Source organism: Mus caroli, unplaced genomic scaffold (genome assembly GCF_978045245.1).
Source record: "Mus caroli unplaced genomic scaffold, Mus_caroli_1 scaffold_2, whole genome shotgun sequence".
In the NCBI taxonomy this organism is placed as follows: Eukaryota; Metazoa; Chordata; class Mammalia; order Rodentia; family Muridae; genus Mus; species Mus caroli.
The window spans coordinates 4805243-4825537 of NW_028227257.1; the positions used below are offsets into that span (position 1 = coordinate 4805243).

The 20295-nt window shown below is 46.8% G+C and overlaps 1 protein-coding gene across 1 annotated transcript in view; it reads right to left on the minus strand.

Moving 5' to 3' along the window:
* The window catches only part of Znf831 (zinc finger protein 831), a 109682-nt gene that overhangs the window by 61684 nt on the left and 27703 nt on the right, over positions 1-20295 (minus strand). Inside the window, exon 2 of the mRNA XM_021156949.3 lies at positions 120-3805. Coding sequence (XP_021012608.1) covers positions 120-3770 — 3651 coding nt within the window. The 5' untranslated portion in view covers positions 3771-3805. The remainder of the gene's footprint in view (positions 1-119; positions 3806-20295) is intronic.

Sequence of the window (20295 nt, forward strand, 5' to 3'; positions counted from 1 at the left end):
TAATGGAGGTGATATCCACAGGGATAGATTCAGGAGCTCTCTCTCTCTCCTCTCCCTCTCTCTTGTTCTTCGTGTCTCACTCTAATGCTGACACAGTCCCCAGGACAAGCTGGTGTTACCTCAGGTGCCTGCGTAGACCCTTCTCCTCCTCGGCTCGTCTGGGTCCTTCCTCCACTGCTCTTGGGTAGTGTTTTGTTACTGTCGCCCTGGAGGTTTCTATTAGGCAAGGATGAAGCCAAGTGTCCAGGAGCTGCCCTCTGCTGCTCTGCAGGCAGGGGCAGGCTTCGACTTAAGCAACACCATGTGAGCTGGGGTTCAGTCTTAAGTGAGGGGAAGGAGCTTGGGGCCTCACAGCTCCTGGGTATTCCTAAGACGTGTGACAAGACCGGTTTCTGCTGGGTCAAGGAAATATCCTGGGGTTTTGTAAAAGTTGTAAGGAAATAGTGTGCTTGAGAGGAAAAGAAAGCAGGCAGCCCTTGCTTGGTTTCTGAAGGAGGACCTTCTAGGGCACTCTTGGGGGGTATCCCCAACTTCTGGGATGATGTCCAAGGGTTTAAGAGATTTCCATATGTCCTAGCTCTTGCTGGTGGGCTGTCTGTGCAGAGGCAATGGATGGCATGGGTCTTACTCACTACATCCTGGGCCACGTGAATGTCACAGGTGTGAGTAGACAGAATGGAGGCTATCTCCTGGGTGGTGCTGGTACTTGGAACAGGAGAGTGCCCAACCACTAGGATGTTGTCGTTGGTCCTATCTCTTTTCTCTCTTCCTGTCTGTGCCTCTTCTTTTCTATCCCTTGACCTGGACCAGCTAGGGTCGTCGGGGCTGCCCCCTGCCTCACCTGGGCCTGAGTGTGCACCAGGTGGCCGGAGCATTCCCAGTTCTGATCCAACCAGAAGGGCCTGTTCTACAGGCTGTGTACTTGTACACAGAGAGTCTGGGCCTTTTTCAGGCCCTGCAGCAACTATCGGTGAGGGGTTCTCTCCCTGAGGTAACCTGAGGAGGTACTTGGGAGGAAAGAAGCCACCTGACCGAGCATTAGGGACACCAGGATCCTGGGGCTGAGCAGGCAATGGGGAGTGAAGCCCAGGAGTCCTGGGTACAGAAGGCAATGGGGAATCCTTGTCCCCTATCCCTGGCCATTGCAGAGCAACAGGAGAAGCAGCTGAGGAGACATCTGAGGGCTCCAGGGCTGTGGTCACATGCAGGATACTCTTATTTGAGCAACCCAGCAACTCCTCAGAGTCACTGTCCTGTTTCTGGGATGGTTGGGGATCAGCCTGCACAGAGCCTCCTGAGGTCTCAGCTTCCAGAGGCCCTGGATGCTCCTGATGGTCCAGCCCCTCCACCTTCAGTCTCTTCCTCTCTGAAGGTAACTTGTCTTCTGCAAGTTGTAGAGCCACAGACCCACCACTGGACCGTCTGAGGGCGGTTTGGGCTCCAGGGCTGGTTTCTTTTATAGCCTCACCACTTGAGTCTGGTGAAGCTGTCTCGGGAGCTTCTAAGTCTCCTCCTTGGCAAGGCGTAGGCACCGGAGGCGGCTGGCATCCCAGATCTGATTTCCCACTTGGAGAGAGCAAAGAGCTCTTGCCACTCAAACAGAGGCTATCTGTGCTGCCGAGGGTAGGAGATGATTTGACTCTGGCCACCACCTTCAGTTGCTTAGGAGACTCAGCCTCCAGTGAGTCTTCCAGGGATGGTCCACTTCCCCAAGACCCTAGCTTACGCCCTGCTGTAGTGTCTCCAAGGATAGGGATCCCTCCGTCTTGAGACAGGCCTGTATCCTCACCTCCTCCCCCCTGTTCCTGAGGAGGAGGAGGATGAGGAGGAGGAGGAGGAAAGTCCAGTTCTGTCCCCTGGCCCCGTTTCACCTCCCTGTGTTTCTGTCCTCCCTGGTGGTTGGTCTTCATTTTCTGGTATATTCTCTTGAAAGTCTCATTTCCGTACACTTGCCATTTCTCCTGAGAGAACACCCTTTGCTTCCTCTGGCTACACTTTTTACTGGCTCTGCCCTTGTACACCACACCCTCCTTTGCCACAGCTCTCTTTCCATCTAGTTCCTCAGCAGCGGCTGAAGGGTCTCCAGTCGGGGTACACAGCAGGTCCTCCACAGCAGCCTGTCTTACCAGGGCCCGTGGGTGACCACTGGAGATGCTTGCCAAGGTCAGTCCTGGGCGGCATCCCAGTCGGGCTGGGGTGAGCCTGGGGCTGAGGGTCTTCTGCATTCCTGGGACAGCATCCTGTGGGTCCCGTGGCTCTGGCCACAACTTAGAACCCTCGACGAAAGGCAGCGAGTTGCTTCTGGTGACAGGGACACACTCCACTGTAGTGGAGAGCTGCGTGGGGACTGAGTGGAAAAAGAGAGGTCTGGCCTTTTCCAGGGGTGTGAAGGTGGAGCGGGCCGGGCTGAGGGCGGCCCTCCTGCGGCTGGGCTCCAGAGCCCGGATGTCAAAGTGGAAGGAATCCTTGTAGGTATACGGCATGGGCAGGTCGATGCTGCCCTGCTTGGACAGCACAGTCTTGCGGGGCCGCACATGGTCCAATTGTGGGTCATCTACCACTGCCTGGTTGTGGGAGATGAGCTGGGCAATTCGTTCCTCCAGTTTCTTCTTCTCTATCTCCAGGCTGGGCCCTGGGGTTTCCCGTTCAGCCCTGTTGCCGGAAGAGGAACAGCCAGGGCCTCCTTCCCCCTCAGACTCTGCACTGTGCTCCGATAGACTATGCAATGGACTAGAGGCAACAGGGGGCTGCTCCACGCTGTCTGAGCGCGACAGGTAGCCAGAGTCTGTGCTCTCACACTTCCTCAGCTGGCCTTCCAAGGCCTTGGGGTCCCAGGGCTTCTCTGAACAGGTCTCCTGCTGTCGCTGCAGGAAGCATGGCTTTGGTTCTGGCAGCTTCCGCCTAGGCTGCGGGCTGGCTAGTGAAAACTCAGGTGACACCATCTGAGTGTGATCCGCAGAGGCCTCCCTGTGGGAAAGGGTGGCCCCGAGAGAGGGAGCTGATTCCACCTTCCTTTCCCTGTTCTGAGCAGCAAGGGTGGGGCGGGCACCTGGGGAAAGGGCTCTCTCTGGAGCACCTTCATCTCCACGACTATCCACTGAGGCAGTCTCTCCGGACCTGTCTCCCTCCTCCAGAAGGCTGCTCCCACTCCCCTCAGACTCCAAGGACAAGCGGGAGTTGTTGAGATGTGTTTGTGTCCGCCTGTGTTTATACAGGTTGCTCTGGGTCTTAAAGGCGATGCCACAGGTAGGGCACGGGAAGGGCCTTTCACCTGTGTGGGACCGGATGTGTTTCTCCAGCACACTGGGCTTCAAGCAGTCCCGGCCACAGTGGGGGCACAGGTACTTACCAGTATTCTTCACTCTGCCTGTGCTGACCAGTGCAGACCCCACACCCGAGGAGAGTACAGGCAATGTGCCTACAATGTTCACAGTCAGGGCTGGGGTGGCTGGCTTGCCCACCTGGGTGGCACTGGGCCCTTCAGGCTGCAGCAAGGGGCTGAGAATAAAAGGTACGCTTGCCCCCTCCAGGCTGCCTGTCACCAGGGGTGCACGTGGCTGGAGGCCCCCAGGAGGTACCGTGTGGTATAAAGGAACAGGTAAGGCCTTCAAGAACACAGTTGGGGCCAGGCCCTGCTCTGGTGGCAGGATAACAGGACCCAGGGTCAGGCGAGGTGAGGCCTGTCCGCCTAGGCCCCCTGGAATAACGGATACAGAGGCTGGCTGGTCCGTGGCCGATGGGGTAGGGTGGGTAGATTCTGAAGCCTCCATTCCTCATCATCTGCGTGGTCCAGGATCATGTCAACCTGTGGGTGAGAACCACACTTACTATGGGGTCTCTCTTCTCCCCATTAGAAGGTATTATAGTACCCTCTGTGAACCCAAACAACAATCCCCCACCACTCAGTTAGGGAAGGTATTGCCAAACTATTGAAAAGCCTAGCTATTCAAAGGACTGAGGCAGGAGGATTACAAGTTCTAGTTAGATGACAGAGTGAGACCCTGTCTCAAAATAAAACATATAAAAAGAGCTAGGGATGTAGCTCAGTAATAGAACATTTGAGTAGCATTCAACAGGGTCACACACACACACACACACACACACACACACACACACACACACATACACACACAGGTGAGCAACCCCATTGGGGTGGTTAACATCCACACTGACTACTCCAGCAAGTTCAAATCCCTTTCTTGCCCAGGATGTCGTTTCTAGATCTACGAGAGTAAGGCCTGTCTCACTCTGATGTTCTGAGTCTTTGATCAGGAGGACTACAGTAAGAACCGACCTTGGTGGGCTATAGGGTTGGGGTGGAGCTTCCTAGATTATGAAACTAAAATGCAGGGCTGTGAGACAAATTTGAATTTCATAAAAATTGTGCATCCTCCTTTGAATGCATGGAAGCTTGGCCCAAATATTACATGGGGAATTCTTATAACCTAAGCTTGTCCCTGCACCCAAAGAGTTGTGTCTATCTTACGATGTTGTCAAGTTCAAATATAAATGGGAATCCTTTATTTGGTGTCATGGCATTCCAAGGAGTTCCCATCCAACTTTAGGATGAAGCCTAGGTCTATACTCAAATCCCTGTCCCATACAGTTGAGATTAAGTCAGTTGCTGGTACTCCAGGAGGAGCAGATAGACCACTACCAGACTACATTCATTCTCAACTCATGAAGGGAAAGTCAGATGCTGGAGGGGTGTGTTAGGTAGGCTGGTGACACCCCCCCCCAACCTAAGCTTGTGTGCACATTGTACCACTCACTGAAAACTCAAGTTTCCCTCAAGGAACCTGAAAACTGCGGTCTTCAGCAGGTTGTCTGTGCCCCTTCCCAGCATCACCACACTGGGTAACAAGGCCACTGGGAGTAAGTACTGCTCAAGAGAACTGCTGTTGGATTTCCCAGCAAGTCTGTGAGCCAGATGCAAATCATAGCCTCACCTAAAAGCAAATTGTGGTAGATGTGATGGTGCATGCCTGGAATCCCAGCATTTGGGGGCTGAAGCAGGAAGATTATGAATTCCAGGCCAGCCTGGGCTACATAGCAATGCCATATTTTAAGAAATTGAAAAAGAAAAGGAAATTTTATAAATAGGCTATGAAAAATACTCAATACAATTCTTGCCAACCGAATCCAAGAATACATCAAAATGATCATTCACCATGATCAAGTAGGCTTCATCCCATGGATGCAGAAATGGTTCAATATATGGAAATCCATCAATGTAATCCACTACATAAACAAACTCAACAACAACAACAAAAAAAAACCACATATGATCATTTCATTACATGCTGAAAAAGCATTTGACAAAATTCAGCAACCTTCATGTTAAAAGTCTTGGAAAGATCAGGAATTCAAGGCCCATACCTAAACATAGTAAAAGCAATATACTGCAAACCAGTAGCCAACATCAAACTAAATGGAGAGAAACTTGAAGCAATCCTACTAAAATCAGGGACTAGACAAGGCTGCCCACTCTCCTCTCCCTATCTATTCAACATAGTATTTGAAGTTCTAGCAAGGGCAATTAGACAACAAAAGGAGGTCAAAGGGATTCAAATTGGAAAGGAAGAAGTCAAAATATCACTATTTGCAGATGATATGATTGTATACTTAAGTGACCCCAAAGATTTAAGAGAGCTCCTAAAGCTGATAAACAACTTCAGCAAAGTGGCCAGAAAAAAAATTAACTCAAACAAATCAGTAGCCTTCCTCTACTCAAAGGATAAACAGGCTGAGAAAGAAATTAGGGAAATGACACCCTTCACAATAGTCACAAATAATATTACATACCTTGCTGTGACTCTAACCAAGCAAGTGAAAGAAAGATCTGTATGACAAGAACTTCAAATCTCTTAAGAAAGAAATTGAAGAAGATCTCAGAAGATGGAAAGATCTCCCATGTTCATGGATGGGCAGGATTAATATAGTAAAAGCCTGCAAAAGCAATCTTCAGAATCAATGTAATCCCCATCAAAATTTCAAATCAAATCTTCGTAGAGTTAGAAAGAGCAATTTGCCAATTCATTTAAAGTAACAAAAAACCCAGAGTAGCAAAAACTATTCTCAACAATAAAAGAAATTCTGGAGGAATCACCATCCCTGACCTCAAGCTGTATTACAGAGCAATAGTGATAAAAACTGCATGGTATTGGTACAAAGACAGGCAGGAAGATCAATGGAATAGAATTGAAGTTCCAGAAATGAACCCACACATGTATGGTCACTTGATCTTTGACAAAGGAGCTAAAACTATCCAGTGGAAAAAAAGATAGCAATTTTAACAAATGGTGCTGGTTCAGCTGGTAGTCACCATGTAGAAGAATGCAAATCGAACCATTCTTATCTCCTTGTACAAAGCTCGAGTCCAAGTTTATCAAGGACCACCACATAAAACCAGAGACACTGAAACTTATAGAGGAGAAAGTGGGGAAGAGCCTCGAAAACATGGGCACAGGGGAAAACAATTCCTGAACATGACACCAATGGCTTATGCTGTAAGATCAGGAATCGATAAATAGAACCTCATAAAATTGCAAAGCTTCTGTAAGGCAAAGGACACTGTCAATAGGACAAAAAGGCAACCAACAGATTGGGAAAAGATCTTTACCCATCCTACATCCGATAGAGGGCTAATATCAAATATATACAAAGAACTCAATAAGTTAGACTCCAGAAAACCAAATAACCCTATTGAGAAACGGGGTACAGAGCTAAACAAAGAATTCTCAACTGAGGAAACTCAAATGGTCGAGAAGCACCTAAAGAAATGTTCAGTATTCATAGTCATCAAGGAAATGCAAATCAAAACAACCCTGAGATTTCACCTCACAGCAGTCAGAATGGCTAAAATCAAAAACTCAGGTGACAGCAGATGCTAGTGAGGATGCGGAGAAAGAGGAACACTCCTCCACTGCTGGTGGGATTGCAGGTGTACAACTACTCTGGAAATCAGTCTGGAAGTTCCTCAGAAAATTGGAGATAGTACTACCTAAGGAACCAGCTATACCACTCCTAGGCATATACCCAGAAGATGCTCCAACATATAAAAGGACTCATGCTTCACTATGTTCATAGCAGCCTTACTTTATAATAGCCAGAAGCTGGAAAGAACTCAGATGTCCCTCAACAGAGGAATGGATACAGAAAATGTGGTACATTTACACAATGGAGTACTACTCAGCTATTGAAAATGATGAATTCATGAAATTCTTAGGCAAATGGATAGAACTAGAAAATATCATCCCGAGTGAAGTAACCCAATTGCAAAAGAACACACATGGTGTGAACTCACTGATAAGTGGATATTAGCCTAAATGCTACAAATACAATTCACAGACCACATGAAGTTCAATAAGAAGGAAGACCAAAGTGTGGGTGCTTTGGTCCTTCTTAGAAGGAGAACAAAATACTCACAGGAGCAAGTATGGAGGTAAAGTGTAGAGCAGAGACTGTTCCACCTGGGGATTCATCTCACATACAGTTACCAAAACCAGACACTATTGTGGATGCCAAGAAGTGCATGCTGAAAGGAGCCTGACATGGCTGTTTTCTGAGAGGCCCTGCCAGATCCTGACAAATACAGAGGCAAATGTTCGCAGCCCACTATTGGACTGAGCACAGGGTCCCCAATAGAGGAGTTAGAGAAAGGACTGAAGGAGTCGAAGGGGTTTGTAACCCCATAGGAAGAACAACAATATCAACCAACCAGATGCTCCAGAGCTCCCAGGGACTAAGCCATCAACCAAGGAGTACACATGGCTCCAGCTGCATAGGTAGCAGAGGATGGCCTTGTCAGGCATTAATGGGAAGAGAAGTCCTTGGTCCTATGAAGGCTCAATAAATGCCCCAGTGTAGGGGAATTGAGGGTAGGGAGGTAGGAGTGGGTGGGTGGGTGGAGAAACACCCTCATAGAAGCAGGGGGAGGGAGGATGTGATAGGGTGCTTCTGGGAGGGAGGGAAATCAGGAAAGGGGATAACATTTGAAATGTAAATAAAGAAAATAGCCAATAAAAAATAAAATAAAATAAAAATAGGCTACAAAATAGATTATGTTGAAAGAAAAGATACTACAATTACATATATTGCTTTTTAAAAAAAACTATTATTACTATGTGTGCATGATGTGTGTGGGTGCATAAAGCTGAGAGGACAACTTTGCAGAATCAATTGTCTTTCTGCTTTTATGTGAGTCCCAAGGATTGAACTCATGACACCAGACGTTCTCACCAAGCCCCTTTAGCTATTAAGTTTTACAACTTGAGGCCTTACATATATACATGCACAAAAGATTAAAGCCTCTGCTTCATGTAATATGCAAAGGAATAATTCAAAATAGATCAGAGACATAAATGAAAGATCAAAAGCTATAAGACTCTTAGAAGACATAGAGTTAAATCTGGACTTCGGATTTGGCAGTGGCTCCAAAATACATGGCAAAGGCACAGCCAGCAAAAGGAAAAGTGGAAAACGTTGACTCAGTAAGACATGTGTGTAGTAAGAACACTAACAAGAAAGCGAAGAGACACACAATGGGAGGAAGTATAAGATCTGGTGGTAGAAAGGGCATGAGACTGAGGCTTAGGTGTCTGCCCTACAGGTACAGAGACCTGGGTTTGGATCCCCAGAGCCTGTGTGAAAGCCTGGTGCAGTGGTGCATGCCTGCAGTCTCAGTGCTGGGGAGGCAGAGACAGATAGATCCTCTGAGCTTGATGGCCAGTCACTCTAGCTGAACCAGTGAGCTCCAGCTTCAGGGAGAGGCTCTGTTGCAATAAAGCTGAGGGGTCAGCAACACAACTCAGAAAGTAAAGGTGCTTGCTACACAAAGCCCCATGATTTAGAAATGAACCCCAGGACCCACATAAAGGTGGAAGAATTGACTCCACACAGTTGTCTTCCAGCCTCTACAGCAACACTGTGGCATGTGCACACCACTCACCACCATATACGCACTCACATACAATCATTCACATACATGCACTCACATACATGCACTCACATATACTCACTCACATACACTCACTCACATACACGCACTCACATACACTCACATACATGCACTCACATACACGCACTCACATACAAGCACTCACATACATGCACTCACATACATACACTTACACACACTCATATACATTCACATACATGCACTCACATATACACACTCATATACATGCACTCACATACACACACTCACATACACACACTCATATACACACACTCACATACATGCACTCACATATACTCACTCACATACACTCACTCACATACACGCACTCACATACATGCACTCACATACATGCACTCACATACACGCACTCACATATAAGCACTCACATACACTCACATACATGCACTCACATACACGCACTCACATACAAGCACTCACATACATGCACTCACATACATGCACTCACATACACTCATATACATTCACATACATGCACTCACATACACACACTCATATACATGCACTCACATACACACACTCATATACACACACTCACATACATGCACTCACATAGTAATAATAAATTAAAAACTTCAAAGTAATAAAAGTTAATGAGCAGAAAGAACTTGAGGAAGACACTCAGTGTTGACCTCTGGTCTTCCTACACATGCACACATGTGGTCACAAACATGTACAGACATGTACATACACAGAACTCTTTAGACCTCAATGTGATAGTTCAAATTCTCAACTTTAAAATAAGGGGGGCCTAAAAGGTGGCTCAGGGTAAGGGCCCTGACTGCCAAGGCCGACAACCTGAATTTCATCCCTGAGGCTGACATGTGGATGAAGAGAACTGACTCCCACGAATAGTCCCCTGATGTCCATATACGCACAGGTCATACACACACATCCACACATACACAATTAAATAAGCATGGATATTAGAGAGGCAGAGATGAGAGGATCTCAAGGTTGAGGTTTGTCTAAGCTACCTAGGAAGACCCTGCCTCAAAACATGTTTAGAAAGTCTCCTGATGGTTGGGATTACAGGCATGTACCACCACACCTAACTTAATCTCTTTTCTTCCTTTTCTTTGTTCTTGTTGAGTTAAGGCCTTGCTGTGGAGTCCAGGTTGGCCTGGAATTTGCCATCCTCCAGTCCCAGCGCTCTGGATACTGGGTTTACAGATGTCTACCACCAGGACTGGTAGGTGAAATAATTTATGTGAAAAAATTTTATGCCTGCATCTACCATGGAGATCTTGATTAATCTGTGTTTTCAATAATAGTATTAAAAATAGTATAATGTTTTGAACTATTATCCAGTGGCTCTTCCCTCCCCTGCCTCTCCCTTCATCCCCCAGCATCCATTCACCCCTCAAGCTCCATTCATGGGATGTGACTCTACTGTGGCTCCCAGGAAGAGGTAATTAGGAAGACTGTCTGTAGTAGAGTATACTGTTGCTGCATTGCTGTGTCACCCCTTAGGTTTGGCCATTGCACAGAGTGCCAACAAATCTGAGGCTTACTGCCTCAGACTGCTACATTGTCTCCTGGAACCTGAGTACTACCTCAGGCTCTGTCTGGTATTCCTGGGCCTAGTAGGCAAGGCTGCTCCCCCACCCCCACCCCCGTTGGTTCTGAAATGGTGTCTGAAGGTTGATGACCAAGGTTTCTGTTGAAGTCCCTGTGGCAGAATCAGTCAAGACATCTGAGTTCTGAGCCCTAATCCTAAGGAAGGAAGCGTAATGAGCACAATCTGAGCTACTAGCACTGCTCTGATAGTCCCAGTGGGCGGGTGGGGAGGAAGTGGAAGGGAGGGGAGCCAGAAGGAAGGGAGGAGTACTTCCCACCTCAGCCTGCCTCATGGGGAGTTGAGGGAGAGGTAAGTGGGACCCCATGCCAGGCAGTCTGCAAAAAAGCAAGTGTCCTGAAGTGAGGGGAAGACAGCCCACAGAGTCCTTTATCTGGGAGAAGCCAGCAGCCCTGATATCCTCCTACAGAGGTGTATCCTTGCAGAGGGGGAAGATGCCACATAAGGGAAGTGTCTCAGCAGGTAGCTGGGGAGCTGAAGCCCAGTGACAGGTGGCTCCAGCAAACAAGCCCATGACTGGGGAGAACAAAAATCTCAGCCGGAACTGACTGTCATGGGTAGGAGGCTCAGCCCTTGGAAACAGTGCACTCTTACAGCTTGGCTGTCTGAACCTGATCTGTAGTCATAGCTGATCCCTGCTGAGACCAAACAAATGATACCCTTCAACTGGGAGACCAACACTGGTCCAGGGCAAACTCCGTGGGACACAGCTGATTTTAATCAAGGAAGGGCTAGTTGTACTGTCCCTACTTGGACTGATGGGAGGACTGAGGGGATGGTATGGGAAGGAGAAGCAGAGTCTAGATTGTCCAGTCACCTAGACCCAATGTCAAAAGATCCTTTCAAGGGCTATCACACAGGAAATAGGGCTTCTATCCCTGTCCTGCCAGTTGTGTGCCCATTAAGGGTCATGTTCTCCAGTAAAGTCGTTTGGCTTTCTGGATACAAATATACACACAAAGATTTTATGGAGGAGAGATGAGAAGACACGTAGGACCAAAGTAGCAATGGTGATTTTTCAAAGCTTCCAATAGTGAGAAAAGCCAGTCCCTCAGGGGACCAGGGCAGAGATGAAATATAAAGCCCAGATGAGTTTGCAAAATTCACATCCAAGGTGAGATGCATGAGGGGGCAGTGGAGGGACCCATGGAGTTGCTAAGTGTGTTGGAAGGAACTGGATGCAGAAGTAGTGGCTTCCATGACAGCGTTACCTAATTTCAGTTCATCTTGTGCCACAGTCACCAGCTTGGCCACCCAGTGTGGACTCTAGGCTTTGAGATCTTTCCATTCCTGCATAATTTCCCCTTTTGGAGCTGTTGGAAAACTCATTCTAAGAGGGACTGGGATACAAGAGAGTATGATCCTAATGTGACCCTTGTATGCTGCACATCCTCTCCTGGGACTCTCAGAGGCAAGAGGTCATCATTCTACGATGGGCTGGAAACAAAAACTTGCACACAGGTGATTAATATCTGCTTATTAATTATTAATTTTGTCACAGTGAAAACAGAGAAGCAGCTGAGACGCCCTTTAGTATGCAAAAGAATAAACAAGCACGGGTACAGCTAGACAGTTGAGTATTACTCAGAAATAAAAAGACACGAGCTATCAAGCCACAAAGAGACACAGGGAGCCTTCAGTGCATGCTGATAAATGAAAGAAGCCGCTCTCAACAGGCTGCTTCCGGTATAACTCTAGCCCCAGACATTCTAGAATAAACAAAGTGTGGGACAATAAATAAGATCTATGAGTGCCACAGGTTGGAGGGGAGGAAGGAGTAAATAGATATAGCTGGAAGGATACTTGCAACTGTGAATCCATTCTGTTTGAAACTGTCCAGAGGTAGCAGGCAGTAGACCATTGTCAAAACCCAGGCTACGGGGAGGTGGCTTAGTGGATAAAGCATTTGCTGTTGCCAGTGTGAGAACCTGAATTTGGATTCCCAGAAGCCACAAAAAATGACGTGTGCCAGAGTCCAACACTGAGGCTCAGGTGAAGACAGGAGGATCACTGGAGCTCACTGGACACAGTGTGCTGTGTATATGTACATGTATCTGTGTAGTTGTGTGTGTCCATGTACATATGCACATGTGTCTGTAGGTGTACATTCAGAGGACAAGTGTCTTTCTCAATCACTCTCCACTTTAGTTTTGGAGGCAGAGTCACTTACTTGACCTTGGAGCTCACCGATGCCATTGGGTTGAGTGGCCGTGGAGCCTCAGGGATCTGTCTGTACCCTCATGTACATGTATATGCATGCTCACACACATGTATGTATAAACACACACATATGCATGTATACATACTCATGCACACGCACGCACATGTAAGGAGAGGTGGGCACTGTGACTCCTGCTTATGACCTCAGTACTGGGGAGATTAATGTATGAGGGATGCTTCTAGTTTGAGGCCAGCCTGGGCTACATAGGGTATGCCTGTACAGGGATCACCCATGTACCCTCCTCTATCTGCATAACAAGAGTCTCCAACGTGAACTGGCACACCCAGTTTCATATATAGGTTCTAAGGATTCAAAACCAAGTCCTCTGGCTTTTGAAATAAGTACTTCACAGGCGAAACCATCGCCCAAGCCCCTCTGGTCACTGTTTAATTGGCCTAAAACTGCTCTAAACGTGTGTATCAGCTAACTTTTTTTAAAAATCCAAGTAGTGTTTAGGAGAGTTATCCATGAACAGAAGGCCATCCTCGCTTCCAACAACAGGCAGGTATCCCTCAATACTGTGATTTGTCGGTGTAGGTACCATTAAAATAAACACAGAGCTTCTAGATTGCTTTGAAGTGTGCATATCTACTCTTGTGACTTCTTCTCTAATTTAATTCCTAAGCTGAGACACCAGGTTCCTCTATTCCCTGAATACTCATAACAGTAGCAATGGCATCCCAGTCAGTCCTCTGGCACCAGCTGGCTTTGCTCGATAGGAGACAATGCAGATGAAAAGGAGAAAGGCAGGCACCAGCTCTCATTGCCTCTGGCCCCTATTAGAGACCATACATCCCCTAGGAGGTTCTTTCTTATCCTAACCATGGTTCTGAGAAGACAACACTCTTCTTCAACATCCCTGCTACCCCTCTAAGCATCCACATCCCTTAACTAGGCCCTCTCTGTACAAACACCAAGCTCTGAATCACTCATGAGCACGTCTCTTCTCCACCCTTCCCCCACTGTGTGTGTGTGTCTGTCTGTCTGTCTGTCTGTCTGTCTGTCTGTCTGTCTGTCTGTCTGTTTGTCTATCTTCCAGCATCCACAGTGAGCTTGCAATTTAAATTAGATGTATGTGTGATTTTTTTCCACAGAAAAGGAGTCTGTAACTTTTGTCATGGTCATGAAGGACCTAGAAGTGTCTATAAAAGGGCAAGATTTCCTGGTTCTGTGTGCCATCCCTTGAACAAAAGAACCCATCTCCAAGGCTGCCCAGGATCTGCTAGGCTCAATTGCTTGTTAGTCAGACTAGATTAATTTCATTTGGTGATGAAATTATGTTTTTCTTAAACAAATTAGGATAACTGAGCAGGCCAAGAGAGAATTTACAAAGAGACAATGTGCAGAAAGCAAGAGTGAGTGAGTCCAAGCACAAAACAACTCATGCTAGGAATGGCATGGCTCACATGAAGATGGGCAATAGGTTGCAGATGCTCCAAGAAGAAAGCCTTATGTTCAACTGGCTTTGCCTTAGGCTCAGTTGAGTGGGGGGGGGGAGCTAAGTTTCAATGCCAGGTTTGCCTTCTGGCTCAGGGTGCTCATCAACTTGTTGAGTTCTAGAACCACTTAGGAGATAAACCTCTGGGCACTCTGGAGATTGTCTAGATTTGGTTAAGTAAGGTGGAAAGACCCACCCTGAATGTGAGTGGGGCAATTCTCAAGTGATTGGGTGTCAGACTGCAGAGAAAGGAGAAACCAATCCCAGCAACCCTCTCTTCACGTCCTGACTGTGGATACAATGTGACCAGCTGTCCCACTTCCTGACTGTGGATACAATGTGACCAGCTGTCCCACTTCCTGACTGTGGATACAATGTGACCAGCTGCCTGAGGTTCCTGCTGCCATGCCTTCCCTATCATGATAGGCTGTATCTCTTGAAATTCAGGTGATTTGAAGCTTCTTTTGTCAGGCATTTTGTTGCTGCAAAGAGACAAGTAACTGGTACATTCCATGAAACTTCTATCTCAGTAAGTTTCTAGAGGCTTCAGGATCTCCCAAAGTCTCCATCACAGCCAAATGAGAGTAGTCTGCTGAAAACTATTCACACATTCCTTTCCCCAGAAAACTTAGTTTTATCATGATCACCTTGAGGCTGGAGTTCCTCTACCTGAATGGAGCCACATAGTTCTCGTCTCTGGGTTCCCTGGAATCCCCAAACTCATTGTGCAGCAACAATGCAAACTGAATCCTCCAGAATTCATCCATGGGTTGCAAAAAAAAAAAAAAAAAAAAAAAAGGAGGACAGCCATTTCTACTGTGCACTGCCCTAGTCAGCAGGCAGTAAGCACAGAGCTAAAGGAAAAGAAGAGATGCCGGCCCAGGCTCCCTGAGTGACTTCAGCCACACAGCACTCCTCCCTTCTACCACTTGTACTGAGTGCTGCTGTAGCCCACACAGTTTTCAGGCTACAACGCACATCAAACACAAGCCTTCACTGCATCTTTTGGATTAACACAGACACAGGGCAGGACTGGCAAGACTGTACAGTGGATTAAGCCTGATGACCTGAGTATATCCCCAGGACTTCCTTGGTAGAAGGAGAGACTCAACTCCGGCAGGTTATCATCTAACCTTCACACAAGATAGCCCCCCTCCCATCCATATGCACACTGAAGTGTATAAAGACAATGAAAAAATATTTTAAAGAACATGGTAAGATTCAACATGGAGGACAGCTTAGCTGGGTAGAAATATTTTTTAAAATACCATTTGTAGCCAACTCCAAACAACCTCATCCTTCTTTTCCTCATTTCCACCTTATGGCTTGGCTATTTCTAGCATACAGACATGGTGACTTTTTCAACCACTTCTCAGTGCTGGGCCACCTATGAACATAATGATACTGTGCCGGGATTCAAGATGAGTATGGTATACTTCCCTGCCTTGGTTATAAGGACTAGCTCCAGGTTAGTGTACTGGATGGTAAGTGATCATGGAGAACCCCAGCAGACATACTCTCAACCTCAGACAGATCCATAAGCCAGCAACACACGAAAAACACTCTGGGGAATCTAGTCTAAACTGCACAGATTCATAGGCCAAATACCAGTTAGTCGATCTACATGCCCAGGTTTAGGAATGTTTGTTAGACAGGGAGGTCCAGAGGAATTGCATGAGGATGGTCTCCTGAGGAGCATTAAAGAGTCATTTGAACTAAGGATGTCTTTGCCTTATGACCAGCTGATACCAACTTTCCCAGGATGCATTGCTAGAACAGGTCATGAACTGATGGATGTTAAAAGATGCCATCAGGTCTGGGAGGCCCCTGGACTCCTGGAGATGGCAACGTGCTCACCATTTCTTCAGCTATCCCATGGTCCATGCACAGCATGAGCCCAACCAGAGTTCTTCAGCCTGTGGGAGCCTCAAACCAGTGTGGGAGCCTTAGCACCCCATCTGCCTCCTTAAAGAGCCTTGGACATTCCACTCGTATGCATTTAAAATCAGGGACGTTCTCTTTCTTGGTTTCTTATCTCCATCCAGCTCAATCACTTGTATTATTTGGGGGGACAGGGGTTAGTTGTGTGTGTGTGTGTGTGTGTGTGTGTGTGTGTGTAAGGGTGCACACATGGTGGCCAGAAGTTAATCTTGGATATAGGTTCTCAGGCACTTATCATTTTATTTGATCAACTCGGGGCTTCTCCTGAAATGTGCCCATTAGACTAACCTGTCTGACTAGCAAGCCCTAGAAACCTGCTTGTCTCTGCCTCCCCAGCATTGAGGTTACTAGAACATGTCACCATGCCTAGCTTTTACATGCAAGTGTCTACCAAACTCAGGCCCTTCTGCTAGTATATTAAATATCTCCCCAGGCCACAATTAGATACTTTGGACACCATTTCAAGGCAAACATTCTGCTAGAGTTCAAGAAAGGGAAGGAGGGGGACACCAAGAGGCACAAATGATGCAGTGGACCTGATGGCATAGAGGCAGCTTGGCTTGGGTTCTCCACCCAGCCTACCACACTGGGGCTTGTCAGCTGGGGCCTGTGTAGCACCACTTTTAGCTCTTTCTTTCACAGTCACTAAGTCTAATATAGTGGCAATGAAATGACACCAAGAAAGACATTAAACAGGTATGTGACTTATAAAAACCAACTAACTATTCCAGTTTAGTCTTCAGCTATAGAACCATCCACCCATTCTACTCTGATGTTTGTTGAACAGCTGCTTACAGCAAAGCACCGCCTTACACATTAACGGTTGTGGGTCTCATCTTTGCTGGAACAGAGAGAGATCCAAGGATGAGGGACTTGTCTGTCTGAGAGTTGGCCCCTCCAGTACTGCAGGATACCACTAAATAACAGAAATTGTGTTGTGGGACTTACATTTTAGTTAAGCAGCAAGAGGTTGGTTTTTAATAAACAATTATATAATATGTTGGAAAATATATAATGAAAAGGGAGTGATGAGGGTGTGACAGAAGTGTGAGCGGGAGAGGATGGCTTCAGAGTGGCCCTTTTAAATGGGATGGGTGGAATGAGCCTCACAGAGAAACCTGGAGGAAAAGTGGCAAAAGAACACACATGGAGTGTGTGTGTGTGTGTGTGTGTGTATGTGTGTGTCTGTGTGTGTGTCTGTGTGTGTATGTGTGTGTGTATGTGTGTGTATGTGTATGTGTGTGTGTATATGTGTGTATGTGTGTGTATGTGTGTGTATGTGTGTGTATGTGTATATGTGTGTATGTGTGTGTGTGTGTGTGTGTGTGTGAGAGAGAGAGAGAGAGAGAGAGAGAGAGAGAGAGAGAGAGAAACAGAAGACCCAAACCAAACACGAGCATATGTAACATGTTTGAGACATAGATACATTTCTCATGTCTTTGGGATTTCAGGCCTTCACACATTCTAGGCAAGTGCTGTTCTATTGTGCCACATCGGGGAACTGCGTTTATAAATACTTGACAATATTTTGTGATTCTTTCTGGGCAAGTCTTTTATTTTTCTGGACCTTTGTAGAGTAGAGGAGGAGGAGGAGAAAAGGAGAAAGAAAGAAAGAAAGAGAGAGAGAGAGAGGGAGGGAGGGAGGGAGGGAGGGAGGGAGGGAGGGAGGAAGGAAGGAAGGAAGGAAGGAAGGAAGGAAGGAAGGAAGGAAGGAAGGAAGGAAGGAAGGAAGGAAGGAAGGAAGGGGGAGGGGGGAGGGAGGGAGGGAGGGGGAGAGAGAGAGAGAGAGAGAGAGAGAGAGAGAGAGAGAGAGAGAGAGAGAGAGAGAGAACCATGTACCAAATGGCCTGAGGTGACAGATACTGGAGGGTGTGCTCTGTTCAGTGACAAGGGAGGGAACTGACCTCGGGCTTGGGTGGTTGTTCTGTGTGCCAAGCGGAGAGAGAAGGAAGTTCTTAAGCCTTCCTACTCACTGGAAGATGGTGCTAAGGACAAAACTACCAGTCAGGGCTGCTCTCATGTGAACACCAAGCCTCACAGACCACAAGGGCAGCTGGAGGCTGTCCACGCTTCCTGCACCCTAGAACATGTCAGATAAAATAATGCTGCTCCCAGTTGCCTTAGGGTATAAACAGTTGCTGGGATGGGAGATAATGTAATTCTGAACGCTGTGCTGGGGATGGTTATTGTTTTATATAATTACAATAATTTGCCAGGAGAGCAGCAAACAGATAGCATGCTGAGTTCAAAGGGAGATAGTAGAGTCCCCAGGGCCTCTATGAGCCTACCTTCTACAAGAGTTAAGCACCCCCTCCCCTTGTGATGGCTAATTTCCAAGGTCACCTTGATTGGATTAAGAAAAAAAAATTGGCTTCTCTAGGCCATTTTGTCATTTACAGAGTTTGTGCTAGAAAACTGGGCAATCGAGTTAGAACAAAACAAGTCTCATGATGGGTTAAGTGAATTGGGGCTGCATGACTATTATCCTGGGCTTCACGTGGCCCAAAGGCTGGGTGCTCCTGGCTTAGAGTGCTCTTGGCTACATGGGTGGCTAGGAAGTATGGCTTGGGTGGTTAACCTTCATTGCCAATCTGGCTGGACTCAGAATCACCTAGGAGACCCATCTCTTGGTATACCCCGAAGGCAGGGAACACAGCATCCCAGAACTGAAAACAGAGGGAAAAGAGAGAGAGCCTCATGAACAATAGCGTTCACTTATCTCTGCTTTCTGACACATCCCGATGTGAGCAAGCAGCTGCCCTCTCCTGCATCCCTGCCGCACTCTCCAGGATTTATGAAACCCTCAAGCACCGTTCTAAAATAAACCCTTTCTCCCCTGAGTTGCTTTTGTCAAGATGACTTGAAAGCAGGCAGCGCTCTACCACATGAGATGTCCACTCGAGAAATACAGAGTGTGATAGGCATATCCTGTACAAATACTTTGCCTGTGATAAACACACAACACAGAAATGCATCATGGGAGCTGAGGGTTTACATCTGAGAAGCTGAAAGCAGACTCCTCTGACTGCAGATGACAGAGCAGGGACAAGGAACAGCTCCTCGGAGTTCCCTATCCCTACAGAGGGCTGGTTTTTAATTAAGTACCATGCATATACATACTAAGGTTAGCCTATCCCCACAAGGAGCTGGTCTTTAATTAAGCACTATATATATATATATATATATATATATATATATATATATATATATATATATATGTCAAAGTATACATCTTTCCTAGGATACATTTCTATACATTTTGAGAAACAGATACAGTAAGAATACCCATGGACATAATGAACTCAAAGTGGAACATTCCCAAGTTTCCCCAGACTATGCTGTGGTAAGCCTCTTCCTCCCACCACAGAAAATCTGGTAGCCAAATATCTGTTTCTAGGCCCAGAGTTTGCCTCTTCTAGACTATCATGAAATGGAAGCATGGGCAGAGTAGCATGTTCAATCCTGTGTCTTGGTGTTGGAGACAATGCTGTTGAGACTCTCCCACACCATAGTGTGCTTCTTCAGTGGCCTTCTCCTTTTCATTGTCCAGTATAACTCCATTGGTGGGTATGCCTGATGTTTGCACTGTCAGGGGAGGTCACATTGGACAAGGACAAGTTCTTCTGCTTCTGGGACCCCAGCCCAGAGGACAGTTATCCCCACTTTCGGGGCAGTCTTGTTTTCTACCCTCAGCTTACCCTCTCTAGAAATACCCTGACAGATGTTCCCAAAGGACCTCATCTCGGGTGTTTCGTGATCTAACCAAGTCCAGAGTGGAAAGTAACTCAATGGATCCAGACTGTCACAGTAGAATTCCCCAAATACCCATCAAACATGAGTCATATCAAGTGCCAGGAAGACCTCAAAGCACATGAGATCCGAGATCCAGAGACACCAACGCCAAAGGTATCAGTTATCTGCAGATAGAAAGCCAACCATGGTAGACAGCTTCGGTGAACATCTGCAGATAAATCTTGAGCACATGTGAAACGGGAAGACTGGGAAAGAAATCAAAGATTTTTCAAAATCGTTATTTTAGAAGGGGGGAAAACTTGCTCTAACCAAAAGTTTCAACACTCAATACATCGCTCACCAGGAAACAGAAGGGATCGGCAGCGATGGGAAGTAAAGATCTG